General features: G+C 34.9%; 1 protein-coding gene across 2 annotated transcripts; it reads right to left on the bottom strand.

The window, feature by feature from the left end:
• Window positions 1–1376: 1376 nt before the first annotated feature.
• LOC114374231 (cullin-4) lies at window positions 1377–15615 on the bottom strand. Of its 2 annotated transcripts, none has more exons than XM_028331849.1 (17): window positions 15227–15615; window positions 14069–14184; window positions 13600–13946; window positions 12630–12810; window positions 12310–12432; window positions 11939–12226; window positions 9311–9436; window positions 4257–4358; window positions 4116–4169; window positions 3666–3772; window positions 3515–3572; window positions 3287–3418; window positions 3042–3179; window positions 2856–2936; window positions 2630–2710; window positions 1977–2057; window positions 1377–1758 (listed from the first exon to the last, which is right to left on the bottom strand). In XM_028331849.1, the coding sequence occupies exons 1-17, from the start codon at window positions 15462–15464 to the stop codon at window positions 1645–1647; spliced, it is 2367 nt and encodes a 788-aa protein (XP_028187650.1). In that variant the 5' UTR covers window positions 15465–15615; the 3' UTR covers window positions 1377–1644. The 2 variants fall into 2 exon arrangements, with proteins under 2 accessions (XP_028187650.1, XP_028187651.1); XM_028331850.1 differs by lacking the exon at window positions 15227–15615 and adding an exon at window positions 15120–15222.
• Between the last annotated feature and the right edge of the window lie 3281 nt (window positions 15616–18896).

The following is an 18896-nucleotide window of genomic DNA, read 5'->3' as shown; positions in this document are numbered from 1 at the left end:
TTTCAATAATTTTAAAATATTGTTCATTAAAAAAAACTTCAAATTAGTCGTATGCGAACGTTTAAAATTTTAACTTAAATTAAAATTAAGTTATAATATTTTAAAAAATAAAATTAGATAATACATGAAAAGTTGGATAATATTGTTCATTAAGTTACAATATACATGAAAAAAATATAACTTAAAAATACTCTTTCAAGAGGGATACTCCACTGAAATTTGAGAATTGAGAAATACAAAGTTGGAATGGCGGATAATACCTTAGGAGGAACAAGCGCAAAAGGAAAAAAAATATAGTTGAAAAGAAAATATATAGTACAATTGTGAAAAATATTCTCAATATTATAAATTATAATTATATTAATTTTTTTTTCAATTTACACAAACAAACATGTATATACATAAAAAAATCTAACTCATTTGATAGAACAAAGTTATAAATCCTGTTCCTACTGATTAAAAAAAACAAACATGCACAACATATAAAATAATTTCTTGGCGACGTCTAGCGTGCCTGACTCGAACAAGTTTCACACGATATGAAAGAATTCTGCCTATTAGATTTTTAAAACTTTGGATGGATGGTTGTGATTTTTTTTTTTTTCTCTTTTAGATAATCATCTTTCCCGTTTTGTCCTTATCACCCTCCCTACAACTCTTCACCTTTCCCCTCTTTTGTGATTGCCCGTTGCCACTTACCTAAAATTCCACGCTTCTCTCATCAAGCCCATGAATCATACATACTCTTCCTTTTCAAGACCAAACTACCATGGAGACCGATGGTCTCCACCGCAGACAACCCAAAATGCCAGAACCACAAGCTGATGACGGCAACCTACAACCACGACATCACAGTGCATCCATTCAAAAGTCACTGACCAAGCCCACATTGTACAACCATCGTTTTGCTATGCTTGGAGCCACCAATGTCAATTTTGAAGGGAGGCAGAGGGGCATCACCAACTGGGGGAGTGGTTCAAACACCAAATCTAACAAAATCAATCACAAATCTAACTATCAAACACAAATATAACAAAATAAAGCTTGGATCTAACGAAACACAAATCCAACAAAATAAACCACAAATCTCCCTCTTGAAATTTTGTGAAAGGAGTGGGGGGAGGTGGCGACGGCAACACTTTGGTTGCATGCGGTGGAGAAGATCCAGAGCCTTTGATTAAAAAAAGCGCAATTTATCTGACATTTGAAATGAGCTCTCGATGCATAACGAGTTTGGCTCTTGCACACTAGACACCGTCCAATTTCTTATACTTCTCGAGCAAAGAATAAACTATCCCGGTGTTCTCTAAGTATTATACATCCAGAGGAACATAAAAAAAACAAGTAAAGGAAAAAAAAAACCATTACCTCAGTCCTTGAGAAGAAACCTACCTTGTTAATCACCAATTCCTTTCTAATTTCTCGATCACTTTTGGGAACAATTTTGAATTCTCAACTAATGAAAAGAAATTCAAGGGGGAGGATAATATGCTTTACAATTACAGTACAATGGTCCATAAATGAAAGGAAAAGAAAAATAGAGGGGTGGGGAGAATCTGTTGTTACTGTACATATATGACAAAGGAGTAAACATCTAGCTTTACCCATGTCATTTAAGAAAATAAACTTTTAAGGTAAAATAAATTATGCAAGGTAATTGTATATTTGAGGGTTGTTCTTGTCTCTCTCCAGATACTCCCTATCAATCAGGCTTTCGATCCTTTTCTTCAAGTCAGCTGGTTTTATTGGAAATTTGAGCTGTTCACATGAAAAAAATCACTTCCTTAAATCAGTATTATCTTAACAATCAGACAGAAAACAGTCTGCATCAAAAGAGATAACTTGTACACAACATAAGGAAGCATAACATATTGTAGAACATTATCAGTAATCACTCCGTTAAGTAGTTTTATGTAACTACTTGGGAGTTCACAGACTCCATTTTGAATTAAAGAACCAAAAGGTAATAATGTCACCTGTTGGAAGAGTTCAGTAATAAGAAGCGTGTGACTAAGCACTTTCCTAGTCTTCATTATCCTCACAATAGCAGCATCAACCTGCAAACCGTGCCAGTAAGAATAGTAAGAATAATGCGTTACAGATCGTAATCATCATTATATGGTTAGTACATAGACATTCAAAACACCTAAGTATCTTGGATACCTGGGCAGATGGGATAATATTGATTGCCTATAACAAGATGCCCAACCAAAAGGCATCTTCCTTTGTTTGGTTACAGTCAACAATCTTAGATATTCAAAAAGTTTAATATCTAAATTATCATTTCCTAAATTTGGGAACTAAAAGATCAAATATTATATTTATATCACAATTTATGAATTTTCATAACATAATAATAATTAAAAACCTTTGTTAACAACATCTTTTCTCATTAATATATCTACAGAGTTTATTGTTCATTCCAAATAGGGATGTTGATATAGTTTATTATGACACATATGTTAGTGAAATAAAACTTATGAGTGTAAACTTGGCCATTCATAAAAATATCCAGTATGATGCCAAGCATATTAGTTTCGTATGGATTTAAGGCACCTCATATTCTTTTGTGCATTGGTGCTCTGAAGTCTGAGCTAAGTTGAGGGTTTTGGAGAAAAAGAAAATTGACCTGATATTGACGGTCTTGGAAAACTCTTTCAGTGGTGCTTGTGTTCTCCTCTACTGTCTCCTTCAACTGAATTGCATTCACCTGCAATCCCCAACACCAAATTAGTTGGAAAAAGAACCTCAATCATTATTTAGAGGAGAGCTAAACTATAAAACGCAAATGAAATTTTAAGATTCACTTAATCTGATCCCTAATGCTCCCAAGTCCTAAGCATCAGGTATAGTACCTTTATACGATAAAGAGGAGCTGTAAACCCTTCATTAAAAACAAATGAGTCATCATCCTCCACATCTCTACCCTTTGGCAACTGTTGCATGTTCAACAAAGGGAATCAACATTAGAAAATTAAAAGAAACCATAGTAATTAAAAAAAATTATAAACTGGTAATTCTCCAAATGATTGCAAACACACCTTTTGTAGGACACGAACTTTTCCACATGCAAGTGATTGCAGAGTCCTTCTCAGTTCCTTGTCCTCTATACCAGTAGAGTCCTTGATATCTTGAAAGCTTAGTTTCTCAGCATCATTGAATAACATCAGAACAACAGTCTGGAGCACAACCAGGCATGCAGAATTAATCACAGAAAAATATGTGCAACACAATATAGACTATGATATAAATGAAAATATAGATAATGATTTTATAACAGGCCAACCTGAAATAGGGAGACAGCCAACTCTTTTTTCCCTTTAGGAAACTCTGCCTTTAAGACACAGTGACCTAATGAATTTTGCCACATCAGACGCCTTCCACTATATTTACTTAGATAGAACTCTTTGAAAATATCCTGAAGGAAGAATAATGGAAAGGAAAGGGACCATGTCAGGGAAGTCACTCAAAGTATCCCTTGCAGTTACAAAAGCATTCATGGTTTGTGCTGAACCTGGTAAACATTCAATTCATGAGGAAGTCTAACATCCATGGGTGGATACGTCCAGTACCTGCACCCATCCAATAATTGCAATTAGATTCACTGGGGGAAAAAAGTAGCACATGAAAATTATCAATAATGAGAAAGGGAAAACACAGTTTACCCAGTTGTCAAAACATGAACACTCATTTCAATCCCGGATGGGAGTTTTGTCCTAGCCTGGGATGACTGTTTGAAGGACTCGTTTATTTCTTTTGATAATTCAATGTCCTGAATTAGAAAAAAAATAATGTAGTTATAAAAAACAATGGATAAAAAAAAGCTATAGTAATTCATGAAGTTTGTCAGATCATCATAACTCATATAGTCCTAATTATTGTAACTAGGAAAACTAATGATTATAATAAAATAATCAGGAGGAATAATAAGGAAATAATTATAATCAACAATTTCATGACCAAAAAGGAATTTATAAATAAAAATCCAAGTTCAACCTTACTGTTGAATCTTAAATGTAACCAAAAAATTCTGACCAGGTTCAAATTTCCAGTGAACTTCCAAGCCAAAAATAGAGATGTGGATAACAGCTGAGGTTTGATTCAAATATGTGTACCTTAAACATCCCTTCTAGTTTGTTTGTGAACTGGCTGCCACACTCGGTCTTCAACTGTATTAATGAAAGAAAAGTTTTAATATTACTAAAACTTTGAAAAATCGTTATTTCAGAAGTTAAATTAGAAAGAGAAGTCCTAACCTTGGAGATCATAGATTTCTCTGCATCAATAGAAGCACTCTTTCCCAACAACAGTCTTTTTGCAAGATCTTTCTTATAAAATGCCTCAAACACATCCTTGCCCTTTAACAACAAAACGTCAAGTAATCTTGCCAATATCAGTATGGAAGAGAAAAATCAGTAGAAGTGCAGGATAACACCATGAGCACTAATACTGTATAGTAGATACAGCTGAGTCATTGCTGACTCAGCATAAGAGTTAGTTAGTTAAGCTAACTACTACTGTAGTTAGAACTCTCTACATATATCCTACTGTGTAATTCTGTTGTAACTAACTCATTTATAATACACTAACAGTTTCATAATATTACAGTTTTCTCTCTTTCTATCTCACCTCCATGGGTTTCTTCATGGTATTCAGAGCTTCCTAAAGCCTTCAATGGCAGTTTGATCCTAATTTTTTGCTTCCGAAAGCACATTCTACTCGTGTTTCGGTTTTATCTGTTCGTGTGATTCAAACGAATCCACAATTTCTTTTGTTCCATTTGGTTTTCTGATCTGGAAACTGTGTTTCTTCGATCATTGTATCTCTTCAATCACGTTTTTAGTTTTGTTTGGATTTTTTTTTTGGATCGCGATTCTGTTTTCTCTGTGCTCACGATTTCTGTTTGTGCGATATCTCTGTTCATCGCACTTCTCTGGACTCATTTCTGGCTGAGTGCGATTTGCTAGTGTTCGCTGCATCTCTCTTTGTTCTTCCTTAATCGTGACTTCTCTAATCGTGGTCTCATATTCGTGTTCTCTTTGCTTGCGATTTCAGAATCAGGTTTTATGCTTCTGGTTCTTGTGTTTGCTATGTCATTGTTGCCAATTAATGCAATTACAGTGACCGGAGGTCTGGTAAACTCCTCCTCCGGCGCTGCCAATAATTTCACATATCATGTTACGGCTAAACTTACGGATGATAACTTTCTGCTTTGGAAGCAGCAAATTGAACCATTTCTAAAGGTTCATCGACCTCAATGTTTTGTTGTCAGTCCACTAATTCCCCCAAAGTATCTTATACAAGAAGATGCAGACATGGATGAATAAAATCCAGCATATGCAACATGGGCATATCAAGATCAATCACTGCTAGTTTGGCTTCAGTCGTTCTTATCTGAGGCAATTCTGTCAAAAGTTGTTGGTTGTGTTCATGAACATCAAGTGCGGGAAAAGATACATGAAAAGGTGAACACTCCATAGGTGAATTTCTCACTCGTATAAAAACAATTGTTGATTCTTTACTAGCCATTGGACAAACTGTTTCTGTTCAGGAACAAATAGATGTTATTCCTGCCAGTTTGCCAAGTGAATAAGAGTCACTGGTTACTGCAATCAGCAGTAAGATTGATCAGATCGAATTCGAGGAGATCCAATCTCTTCTTTTGGCTCAAGAACAAAGGCTTGAAAAGTTAAGAGAAAGTGTTGTTGCTCCTGCACTGAATTTGACTTGAGCTCAAACAGCAAAGGAAGAGGATACTGATTCAGATTCAGCACCTCAAGTGCAGTTTACTCAACACAATGATGGGGGCAGATCTTCTAATTCCAGAGGAAGAGGTGGCAGATCTGGTTATGTATATAGAGGAGGCAGAAATTATGGTAACAATGATAACAGGAATTTTGAAAATGGTTACTTCAGGAATTATGGAAATGCTGGAAATTATGGAAATACTGATAGTATAAAATACAGTGTCAAGTCTGCTACAAGTTTGGCCACAGTGCAGCTGATTGCTATCACAAGTTTAATCCAAATTATGTAGCTCAACAGTATAATCAGAATCATTTTGGGAATCAGAACAGAAACTACTCGTATCAGAGGCCTAATTCTGAGCCTCAGAACAATAACTCTCAGTCACAGCACAATGCACAAGCTCCTCAAGCTTACTTAGCCAATGTTAATCCTACTCAGCAGTCATAAAATTAGTACATTGATTCTGGAGCAACTCATCATGTCACTGCATCTCCTCAGAACTTGATGAATGAAGTTCCAACCTCGGGCAATAAGCATGCTTTCCTTGGCAATGATCAAGGTTTGCCTATTATTTCCACTAGTTCAACAGTTTTCCAGTTTCCTTTTGCCTTTAATGTTAAACTAACCCTAAATAATCTATTGCATGTTCCTCACATAACTAAGAAGTTAGTCAGTGTGAGACAGTTTGTCAAAGATAGTAATGTTTTTTGAGTTTCACTCATCTCATTGTGTTGTCAAATCTCAGGTTGATAGTTCCATACTCCTTAGAGGTGCTCTTAAACAAGCTGGCCTCTATGTCTTCTCAAATCTTCTGAATTCTTTTGTCAAGTCTATTGTTGGAGTGGTTGCTGCCTCTGTTCATGTCTTCATTTTCAGCTTTGTCTTCTCATTGTAATGTCAGTACTAGTGAAATCAATACTAGTAACTCTAGTTTAGTTTCCCTTTGGCATAACAGGCCAGGTCATCCTAGTTCTGCTGTTGTAACTCATGTTCTTAGGACTTGCAACATACCTTGTTTCAATAAAATGACAGAAGAATTGTGTACTGCTCATTGTATTGGCAAATCTCACAGACTTCCCTCTCTTCCTTCTGATTCTATTGTGCTCCTCTTGAGTTAATATTCTGTGATCTATGGGGACCTGCACCTATGCTTTCTTCTATGGGTTTCAATTACTATGTCTCATTTGTTGATGCTTACAGCCGTTACACTTGGATCTATTTTTTAAAACAGAAATCTGAAACTCTTTCTGTGTTCAAACAGTTTAAGAGCCTTGTTGAATTACAGTTAAACCAGAAAATGAAAAGTATTCAAACTGATTGGGGGGTGAGTATAGACCTTTTACTCAATATCTTGATCAAATAGGCATTCATCATAGGCTTATCTGTCCTCATACTCACCATCAAAATGGTGTAGTGGAAAGAAAACACAAGCACATTGTTGAAATGGGTTTGACTCTTTTGTCACAGGCTTCCATGCCTCTTTCTTACTGGGATCATGCTTTTCATACAGAAGTTTATCTCATTAATAGACTTCCTTCTGCCTATCACAAAAATACCATCCCTTATGAGATGATCTTTAACAAATATCCTGATTATTCTTTTCTAAAGGTGTTTGGGTGTATGTGTTTTCCTCATCTAAGGCCCTTTAACAAACATAAACTTGATTTCAGGTCAAGTCCATGTACTTTTTTGGGATAATCACCTCATCATAAAGGATATAAATGTCTTGATTCAAAGGGTACAATTTTTCTGCCTCGTGATGCTGTTTTCAATGAGTCCAGCTTCCCTTTTTCTGTTGCTAAGCCTCATGTTTCATCCCCTCCTTCAAGTGTTCCCTCTCAATTACTTCCTCTTGGTGTCCTTCCTATACCCACTGCTCATCCTAATCCTCCTTCTCATTCTATGGAGTCTTTAGAGTCCCTTAGTTCATTGTCTCAACCTGTTGAGTTGAATTCTCCTCAGCTTGTTCCCACTGAACAAGCTACATCTTCTGTTCTAACGAATGATGAGTCTAGTCCCTCTGCTTTACCCTCTACTCCTCCCCCTCAACCTCAAAATACACATTCCATGCAAACTAGACCAAAGTCAGGTATTGTACGACCTCGGTTACATCCTACTTTACTTCTAATTACTGCTGACCCTACTTCTGTTAAACATGCTCTCTCATCTCCTGAGTGGAAGGAAGCTATGCAGCAAGAGTACATTGCTCTTATGGCCAATAACACTTGGTCTCTGATCCCATTACCCTCAGGCAGAAAAGCCATTGGATGCAAGTGGGTTTTCAGGGTAAAACAGAATCCTGATGGCTCTCTTAAAAGTATGGTCTGCAAACTCAAAAAAGCTATCTATGGGTTAAAACAAGCACCTAGGGCCTGGTATGAAAGGTTAACCAAAACACTACTGACTTTTGGCTTTGTTCAAAGCAAGTGTGATCCATCACTTCTAGTGTTCAAGACTGATTCTGAGTGCCTTTATCTGTTGATATATGTTGATGATATTATCATCACAGGGTCATCTCCTGTTCTTATTCAAAAATTAATTACCAAACAAAATGTTGTCTTTGCTCTTAAACAACTAGAAAATTTGGATTATTTTCTGGGTATTGAAGTAAAACATTTGAGTAATGGTTCTCTACTGTTATCTCAAGCTAAATACATTTGTGATCTGCTTGGAAAGGCTAAGATGGTTGATGCCAAACCAATACTCACTCCTCTGTCCTCTGATCTTAAGTTGATTAAACATGGTACAACTAAGCTTGTTTTAGTCCCTGCTGCTGATGCTACTCTCTATCAGTCGGTTGTTGGGGCACTTCAGTACATTACTGTAACTAGGCTAGAACTGAGCTACAGTGTAAACAAGGTCTGTCAGTTTATGTCAAAACCTGTGGAGGAACATTGGAAGGATGTCAAGCATATTTTGAGGTATCTAAAGGGTACTATAGACTATGGGTTGTCTTTAAAATCTGCTCCTCAGGGAGAACCCTATACTTTGGAAGCTTTCTGTGATGCTTATTGGGGAATGGATATGGTTGATAGAAGATCAATATCAGGGGGATGTATTTTCTTTGGTCCTAATCCTGTTTCTTGGTGGTCAAAGAAGCAGTCCTCTGTTGCTCGATCGACTACAGAAGCTGAATGTTGAAGCTTGGCTGTTACTGCATCAAAACTTCTACGGATTCAATCCTTACTAAGAGAACTCTATTAAAATTACTACTCCAGCTGTCTATTATGATAATCTCAGTACTGTTGCTTTGAGTCACAATCCTGTTCTTCATTCAAGGACCAAATACATGGAATTAGACATCTTTTTTGTGAGAGAAAAAGTTTTGGATAAATCCCTGCTGGTGGGTCATGTTCCTGCCTATGCTCAACTTGATGTGTTGACAAAACCTCTTGCCAAACAATCTTTTCTGGATTTGCGATCCAAACTCAGAGTGCTTTCTTTCACTGAGTTTCAGAGCACTCTGCGTTTGAGGGGGGAATAATAGTGTATAGTAGATACAAAAAATACATGAAATAAGGTTTAATTGTTAGCTACTCCACCAATGAAACACCAAGCATACCTGAATGAACCTGAATAAAACAAGGACTTTATCAAGTGTACCCTCCAACTCTTCTTCTGAAGTGCCCTTGTTACCTGCACGAAGTTTCTCATCCAAAAACTTGGCAATCAATTCAGCAGGTCGGTTCTGGCAAGGGGAAAAAATAGAAGTCAGTTGATTGCATGTAAAATAAATCTCACATAAATGTAGAAAAATAAAAACATAAGCCGAGGATCGAAAAGCACATCACAGCTATTTCACAAGTCCATTGATGGACAATATACTATGATCAATCAACAACTTGCACATGAATTCAATAACAAGAATTGGAATGGCCAAAATGGATCTTTTAAGTTTAACACACAAGGTATAAGAGACAAGATATTATAGGAAATTCATTCACAACGGTAGACCCTTGAAGTCAAAAAAGCATTTGAAGAAGTTATAAGGACTGGTTCATCATCACTGGTGTTGGCTTATCTAAATTTCAATCTTCCTTTTGAAATAGAATATGATGCAAGCAACAGAGGATTTGCCATTCACACAGATCAAAAAAGCTTAAAACATTTGTGGGAACATAATATTACCACTGCTGACAAACAATGGTGGATGGCTAAGTTATTAGGCTTTCACTGAGATATTGATTACAAGCCCAGGAAAAATAATAGTGCAGCAGATGCGTTATCAGAAATACAAGAAGAAGCGGATCTATAGATCATTAGTTCTGCCTCAGTAAAGTAGCAAGGAAGAGATATTTATGAGGAAATATGAAAAAATCCAGAGTCGATGAAGTTCATTTCAGAATTACAGCAAGAAGATATAGTTTAACCCAAACAGGTTTTGGACAGGAGGGAAGTCAGGATAGCTGGACAACAGATCAAACAATTTTTGGTTTGTGGAAAGGCAAACCAGTTGAAGATGCTACAGGGGAGGATGAGCTCACCTTGCGAGGCCAGTTTCCTACTCAGCCTTGGGGACAAGGCAGCATTTATACCAGGAGGCAATGATGGGTACCAAGGCTCAGACATGGCAGAAAATGAAAGACAAGCAGAGAATCCAAGTCCAAACAAACCACCCATTTGGAGAGTTTACTCCAGGAGATGTGGGGATAGAGCACAACAACTGCCATGCATGAAGCGGTTATTGATAGTGCTTTCAGAATGTATAGTGCAATAACTATGTAAGGAAATTATTGTAGGACTTTTAGGATGCTTTACAGGAATAAGTAGGGAATCAGATTTGGTGTGTGTAGTACTCTGAAATTTAGGGCTGGAAGTCTCTTGTAATGTAAGTCATTCTGTAGGAGCTTTATGCTCTGGATGAGCCTTGGCCCAGTATTTACTAAATAAAATCAGTGTTATTGTGGAATTCTATCACCATGTTTGGGATTATTGCCAAACAGTGGGTATGTACAATCCGCTTGAGTAATTTCTAATTTTAAACTTGAAAGGCTTTGGCAGGAAAAGGATGATTTTTATACCAATGCACAATTTATGGCAATGCTGCACAAAGAAGTTAATTGTTCAGGGAAAACATATAGATCTGTGGGCTTAGGGGTGGTGGGGACCAGATAGATACACAGATCCCTGTCTCCATTCAAGATTTGGAAAGATTATATGTAAGACTAGACAGAGCTTCAACAAATGTATAGTAGGGAGATGTTCTTAAGGTTCTTCCCATAGTGATGTTCTCAGACCACTACCCTATCCTATATGAGATTGGTATAGAATGAATCAAGAAGAATTACCATGGCATTAAAAAACCAGAACCCAATGGATAAGAGATGGGAATAGGACTACTCAGTATTATCACATAAAAAATATTGCATGACGACAAAGAAACACAATCCTAATGTTGAGTGACGATAAAAGTGAGGAATGACATGAGAACTGGAAAATTTGTAAAGGCTAGCCTCAAGAGAACACTATAAAATTCTATTGCTGATGAGCAAGGAAATTGGATTGCCTTGAATTTTCTTCAAACACATTGTCTTAATCTTTTCTCTTTTTGGAGAATTTACCATCCTCCACTCCTCAACAGCTCTACTTTTTCTAATATTTTCTCTTTTTTAGGAGGATTTGTCCTCAGCACTAATGTCCATGCTCTCCTTCTATTAATGTATATTTTAATTAAAAAATATATCAAGGAAACTGCTACACTGCCATAACATGTAGACAACAAGGAAAGGAATTCAATGGCCAGAAAAGGATATTAATTAGCTTTATTGATCTTTGCAGCAATGGCATCTATCATTATCAGATTCCAGTTTTATAAGGCTATAGAAGGTATACTTAGGTAGAGGATAAAATTATCAGCCTTCCTTTTAACATTACTACCTTAGAGACACAGATTCTGTTGTAGAGGTCATCGAGCTACAAACTTGGAAGTTTGAACAAGAACTAATATAGTAATTTAGCTTTGAAATGTTTAAAAAAACAAAGCAGAAAAATCAAGTAAACGCATCTTTTACAACCATTATGTTTGCACAATTAGGATTGCCAGTAACTATACATAATCATGTAGCAGATAAGAATTTTTATTTACATCAATATCTGGTTGAGATATTTCCTGAAGATTGGTTGGAGCTTTCTATTTGAGATATTTATTAAATTTCAGTATGGAAACTAGCCAACAAAAAATGAGAAGTACCTGACGAAGATTGATGAGATGCTCAAACGAATCTTTGATGGTGTTACAGAATGCTTCATTCTTGGAAAAGCTTTCTTCCCATGTTGTGTCAAGAGAAGCCTTAAATTCCAAAAGGGATGAAACCATATCCTTATCTTTCTCCTCGTCCAAAACAATGCCCTGACCAGTTCTCCTGATATATGAACTAATGGCCTGCCTCAATGACTCGAGGGCATTGACCCTTGAAAAGAGTGAGTACATTCTCTGAAGGTCTTCAATACGATTCCCATCCATAAGCATTGCAAAGCCCTATTATAACACAGGAAATAAAATAGAAGCAATGAAAAAAAAAAACAGAAATTACCAGTTCAAAATCCAGAAGTGATCAAAACCTTATCAAGAATGGCAGGTATATGACGTTCAAGAAGTTGTTTTTCTGCTGTTGCTATCAATGGCTTCCTAGTACTTGCATCCAAGTAGATCAAACATCTTTCATGTTCTTCTTGCAATCGTATCTGCAGAAATGAGTACCCAAAAAATACCTGCAGTGAGTATACAATGTGGACAAGGGAAAGATAGACAAAGAAAGATAACTTTTATTGTCAGAGTGTCAGATAAAACTGACATTGAATGACATAATCCATTTATTAAAGAATTACCAAAATAACTAAAGACAATAAGATAATACAATGGGTTAAGGAAAAGAAAACACCTCCACATGCTTCAAGTAATCTGGAACATCTGATTGCTGCATGTATTTCACACCTTCAGCAGCATAAAATTCAGATGTGCATTCAAGGAATGGCTTCTCAAAGCTTTCTGCATAAATTCCCAGAGCAGTAAACATCTTCAAAAGGTGGTTTAGAAGAGTTCTATCCACTGCTTCACCTTTTCTGAAAAGCAAAACAATAAAAGTGAAAAATCTAAGGACAACACAGATGGATCTGCCAGCTAACTTTCCTATACTGAGAGAGAAAGAATAATTGGAATAAGAAAATGAAGCCTTATATTTTATGCAATGGATGTAAAACATCAAAGATGTTAATAAAACCCAAATGTTTGCATATTCCACATACAAAAGTTGCAATAGATTTAAGAGAGGAAATAAATAGCATAAAGAATTGCATTCTAACCCCTCTAGACCTCTCCAATCCTACCCTTTCATGTGCAAGTGATTATCCCTTGCTTTTGGGAATAAAAAGCATAAAGAATAGTCACCCTAGGACATTTTGCTAACCTAAAATTTAAACAGCCACTCCCTGTCCCAGGAATTATATGCAGATTTGAATAGCTAGTTCCACAAGCAAAACATGCCTGATTAATATTCTTCCTCATTAAATTAACTGCAAAAATCTGAAAAAATATAAAGGAAGAGAATGTGTTTAGTCCTGAGCTTGAATAGAAAACAAATTAGTAATTGTAGTTTGGAGAATGATATTCACTATTGGCAAGTATATTCACTATTCAGTGTGTATGCATTTCATTAAATACAAAAATGAATTTTGAAAAGGAATGGAAGCACAAACATAAAAAAAATAAAAATAAAATAAAAGCAAAGAGAAGAGCCAACAAACCCCCCATCCCACGGCACCCATGTATACATGGATGAAAGTGTGGAGCTTTAAAACTACAAGCTGCAAGTATTTAAAGGTACAAAATTGAATTGCAAAAAATGGACTTACCTTTCACTTTCAATCATTCGTAGAAGACCTGTAACAGTTTTGTGTTCTACTTCAGGAGACAATGAAAGATGTTTGCGGAAAAGTTGTAAGCCCATGTCCCATAATGATCGGACATTTGCTGTTTGCTTCACATATGTCCTATCTAGATACAAGGCTATACCACGAATCATCAACATTTGGTCACAAAGATCCTGCCAACATCTCTCAACTAGAGACAGAAAAACAACCAAATCTGGGCTTTGGCCAACCAAAGACTGCAGTGCAGCAGATATATGTGCTTCACACTCCTTTTCAATCCGTTGATAAAGATTTCCACCCATTTTATAAAGGCAGAGATCGTTCACAGCCTATGGAATGGAGATTATGAGTTCACCATGAAATACCAATAAGCTAGTGCAACATAAATATTCACATGGCTAAATCAATCATGTTAGAAAAATAATAATAATTAGAGAATTTCCATGATTACCTGATAAAGCTTCTCCAAGTCACAAGAGTTAGGTTGCTTCAAAAATATAGCACAAATGGCAGACTTTAGTTTTGCCCATGTATCCTCCTCGAAATTTGTGGGCAATGTTGGTTTAGCTACAAAAGGAAAACAGAAAAGTATGAAAAAAGATATTTAAAAGCCATCCTATTCAGAAGCTAAAAATTAGATATTGTTTATATAAACTTCCATGTGAATGGATTTTCAACAAAAGAGAATGAAGCTAGAAATATATGCAAAATAAGGAAAACAAACTTGCAGTACAGCCATGTTTAAAAGGCACATTCGACATAATAATAAGACAATCATGAGACACTTAAAGTTTCAGACATAGAATCTAGTGAGGGAGGTGATAAAAGATATCTCAAAATTAAATAACATCATGCAAGAGGTTAACGTAATGGTAAGTTTGAAACCGAACCTATAATCATTATCTTGGAAATGTCGATATGCTATCATGAATCATGTCAACAAAAAATAAGCTCAAAACCACAAGGACAACAACATATCAGAAAAAGACAGACAATAGATACATCAACATCTGATAGCTCGAACCAGATTATCATCATTCCTCATAATAACGGAGCTCTCCAGAACAGTAAGATTCACAAGACTCACTCAGTAGCATCTATAAAACAGAATTTCCCTGGGAGGAAAATACAAAACACATACAGAACTTATAAAAGCTCCCTTATCTAACTTCTCCAAAAGCTGAAGTGCATAACTTAATTTTAGCTAATAGAAAAAGGTTCAATCCATGTTATCTTCCTATTTTCTTCTCCTATAAGTGTTCATTGAGAAGCTCATCCAAACAAAGCCATAATAATCTTACAATAGGAACTAGCTTTAGCTCAGACTCACTTAGGTTACTAATATTAGGCACACAAGAGTCCAGAAATAACAAATAACTAGCTAGAGCAAAGAAAAAGGAAGTTCAATTCGACGCAGAAAAGAAACTTAGATGAAGAATCGTGCAAGGCAGTTGGGGAACAAATTAATCACAGATCAAAAGCAATAATTAAAGTGCAAAAACCTAATTTTTAAGTAGCAGGAATTAAGCAAAGGAAGAGATATTGGCGAATCGGAGAGAGAGAAAGCCTATTTTGAAGGGTTAGTTGAATCGGAAGGAAGCGGAGTGACCTTTGTGGAGCTTGATGAGGAGCTTCTTGGCGGGTTGGGGCGGGGTGGCTTTCTTGCGGGCGAGATTGGCGGCGCGGGCATTGGGGAGATCGTCGTCGAGAGGCATGGAGGAAGGGTCCAAAACGGCGTCGTGGTCGTCGGAGGAGGAGCGGAGGAGGAGGGACTTGGCCTTTTTCATAGGAGGTGGCGGCGACAGGGAGGAACCAGCGGTGCTCGACCGTTTGGTGGGGAGAGACATCAAATGGAAAGAGAGAAAGAGAAGACAGAGTGATCAACACACCATTGTGTTTTGTTTTGTCACCCGAACCAAACTAAAGAGGAAAGGAATGGAACAAACACTCACCCTTGCCAGAGCCCAGAAGCCTGTAGGCTAGTTCAGATTTTGCACATAGGATACACACAACACAGCTCTTTTTTTTATTTAATTTTAATTTGGTGATATTTTTATTTTTATTTTATTGTCTTTGTTTGAAATTTAGAATTTTAATTAGAATTTGAAAATAAAATAATAATTAATGAGTAGTTTTTGAGGTAAGAATAAAATTATATTTAAAAGACTTTTGAATATTTTTATAAAATTAAAACATGTCGTGTCTTTAACTTATCACAAGTTAAGAATATCTGTGTCTTTATCCTTAATTTTTGCTAAGTTAATGACAATTTATCAGAAGTTAAGGACAAATGGACCTTTGGTTTGCAGATTATGGATAAAGAAATAAAAGGTGTGTTTAATTATTATTTTTAATGTTTTTTTAGTAGAAAAATGATAGCAATATATTATTTAATTTATTCTTTTTAACACACTTTTTATTATTAATTAAAAATTTTAAAATTTTGTGAATTTCACTCATTATTTAATTAGTCTCATTAGCTTTTTTTATACATAGATCATGTCTAAAAGAATATGTTACTAATAAAATAAATGTTTGAAAAGGTATTTTATATTTACTTTTTTTTGCAAACTTGTTTTTGTTTTTATTTTTCAAAACAAAAAAAGTAGGAATAACTCAAGTGCTTGTTTGAATGTGTTTGGTTTTTCATTTTTAAAAAGTATTCTATAAAATAGTTTTAAAAAACTATTTTTTAGAATAAGAAAAAAATATGTAAGTATTAGTTTGAAAACAATTTTTGAGATAAAGAAAACTAAAGTTGTTTGGTATTTATTTTTAATATGTCTTAAAAAAAGGTTAAATTAATATACAAGTTTCTAAACTATTTGATAATTTTTAATTTATTTTCTTATATATATTTTTTTCAATTGGATCCGAACTTCTAGAGTTAAAACTAATTGATTGAAAATAAGTAACATAAAAAATAGTATGTTAGGAGTATTATACATACCTGGCACTAATTTGTTGTCTACTTTCTTAAATTATGTTTATCCCTTTATATAATTCTTTAACTACGTCTTCAATTCTCTCTCCATCTTTCTTGTCTTTTACCATTTGTAAATGTAACTCCTTTTTCCTTTAGTTGCATTAAGTTTAAGAAATAATGTATAATAAGACCACTTGTTGAAAATTGAAGTTGATTGAAAAGTTACAAGAAGGCATGATTAATTGTAACCATTGACATTTTTTTGTCCAAACTGCACAGTTTAAATTCTCTTGACATTTTTTGCTCAGGTTTTCTTCTCTCGGCTATCAGAAGATTCTTATAAGCAAGGAAATAATGTATTCTAAATTCCTAATTGTCTGCATTCCCTTCCATCCAAAACACTTACAGTTGCAGAGCTAGCTGGTTTAAAATACTGGTCCAACTCCAACCCCTTCCTTTTTTTCTCACCCCACTCTGATTCCCCAAACTCCAATAATGGAAATATGAAAATTGAGATTTTGTAGATTGGAGACAACTACCAACATAAACACATTGATACTTTATCTTTGTGTCTTACGTCCTTTGTTGCTCAATCTTTCTACTTTTTTTTTCTTACTAAAATTTTAGGTAAATTGGATTGTGAAAGCTTACGAGCATGATAATTTCTCAAGCTTTAATGAACACTTTTAAAAGTACTTATTGATTATTCATGAGTAAGATTTTCATATCGTTAATGGAAATAGAATCCATATTTATATGAAATATGAGTTTGTTTCTCACCAATTAAATCAACATTTGTTGGTTGTATCTTATGTTGCCGTTAAATACTTTAGTCCCTTATATATGCTTTGTGCCACAATCACATATATTCCCTACAGCTTCTATAGGTAATTCAATAAAATATCAGTTTCCTAGCTGTTCTTATTACTTGATACTAACGTGTCAGTTCCAAGTAGTGATGCTCTATAAGATAAAGACAATGAGAGCCTTAAGATCACCACATTCAGATTTATCTTATTGTGCCGGTGGCCCTTAGGGCAGGATATACTAACCAAGCTCCCAAACATAACCGATGGATTTCTTTTTAAGTGTAAATATATAAAAGATGATAAGAGCATCTCTAATAAAAATCATTAAGTGAGTTTCTTTAAGTTATTTTTATGATTTCCATAGTATCATATCATTCTAAAAAAATTATGAATAATTTTACTTCAATGGTAAGAAATTTGCACTTTTATATTTATTTTAGTTTCACTTAATTATAATTTAATTATGTTATTGTTATATATTTGATAAATATTATTTTTTATTGATAAAAAAACAATTTCTTATTGAAGATATAAATCTTATTTTTTGAGAAATTCTCGTTGTCACATGGATTTGTTTCAATGAGAAATAAAATGTTTCTTCACTTAAAAAATCATTCAAGAAACCCCATTGAAGAAGCTTTAAAAGATTCGATGTTGGTAAAATTAATAAAAGTTTTGCTTACTTAATTTTGTTATCAAGTGGCTGTTATCAGTTTTATAAAAAGAAATAGCTTGAAAACCAATTTTATGACAGTTGACTGGTTTTAAAATCCAAGTTGATTCTTAAAATTGATTTGAAACCAGTTCACTTCAAAACGGATTCTAACAAAAATAGTTCAATTCCAAACTGATTCTCTAAAGCAGCTTACATTTTTGGTTTAAGAACCTAAAACCATACACGGTTCGTTTTTTAAAAGAAAAAATGAATTTACCCCAATTCCTACTATAGTTACAAACCATGGAAGGGGTCACTCAACTGTATGGGTATGATTTGAATCACCAGAAACGCAGAAAAACCAACAATCCAAGCTCCAGAATCATGCCTAATAAAACACCACCGAGACTAGCTAGTTACATTTCCATCAATCTAATAGCTAGAAATCTGGTTGCTGCACACCCAGGAAAAGCCACAGCTGGCGAGAGAAAAGGCAGTCTCGGATCACATGGATTAAGTTCTCTTCATTACAGTCACATCTAAGAATAAATTAAATTGGGCAAAATACTTCCTTAATTTCATCGTTTTAGATAAAAAGAAAAAAAAATGAGCTATGCATTGACTGCTATAAATTAATTTTACATCATCATTTAATTACAACTCATCATCATATTTGTTCACTTTTATAATTATCATCTACAAAACCATATCAACAATGACCATTAAACTCAAAAAACTATAGGCAAAATTAAATCCTTTATTTGAAAGTTCAAATGTCCAGAAACAAACGTATTATTCAGGGGAAATTATGGATGAGACTGATAGTGGACCAAGGCCCAACCGTAGGACACCAACATCCTATTTCCAGAAAAGACTTCTACCAAAAGTA

The sequence above is a fragment of the Glycine soja genome, chromosome 11 (assembly GCF_004193775.1).
Source record: "Glycine soja cultivar W05 chromosome 11, ASM419377v2, whole genome shotgun sequence".
NCBI lineage: Eukaryota > Viridiplantae > Streptophyta > Magnoliopsida > Fabales > Fabaceae > Glycine > Glycine soja.
Note: the sequence above shows the minus strand (reverse complement) of the source record. Positions and strands in the feature narration are given on the sequence as shown.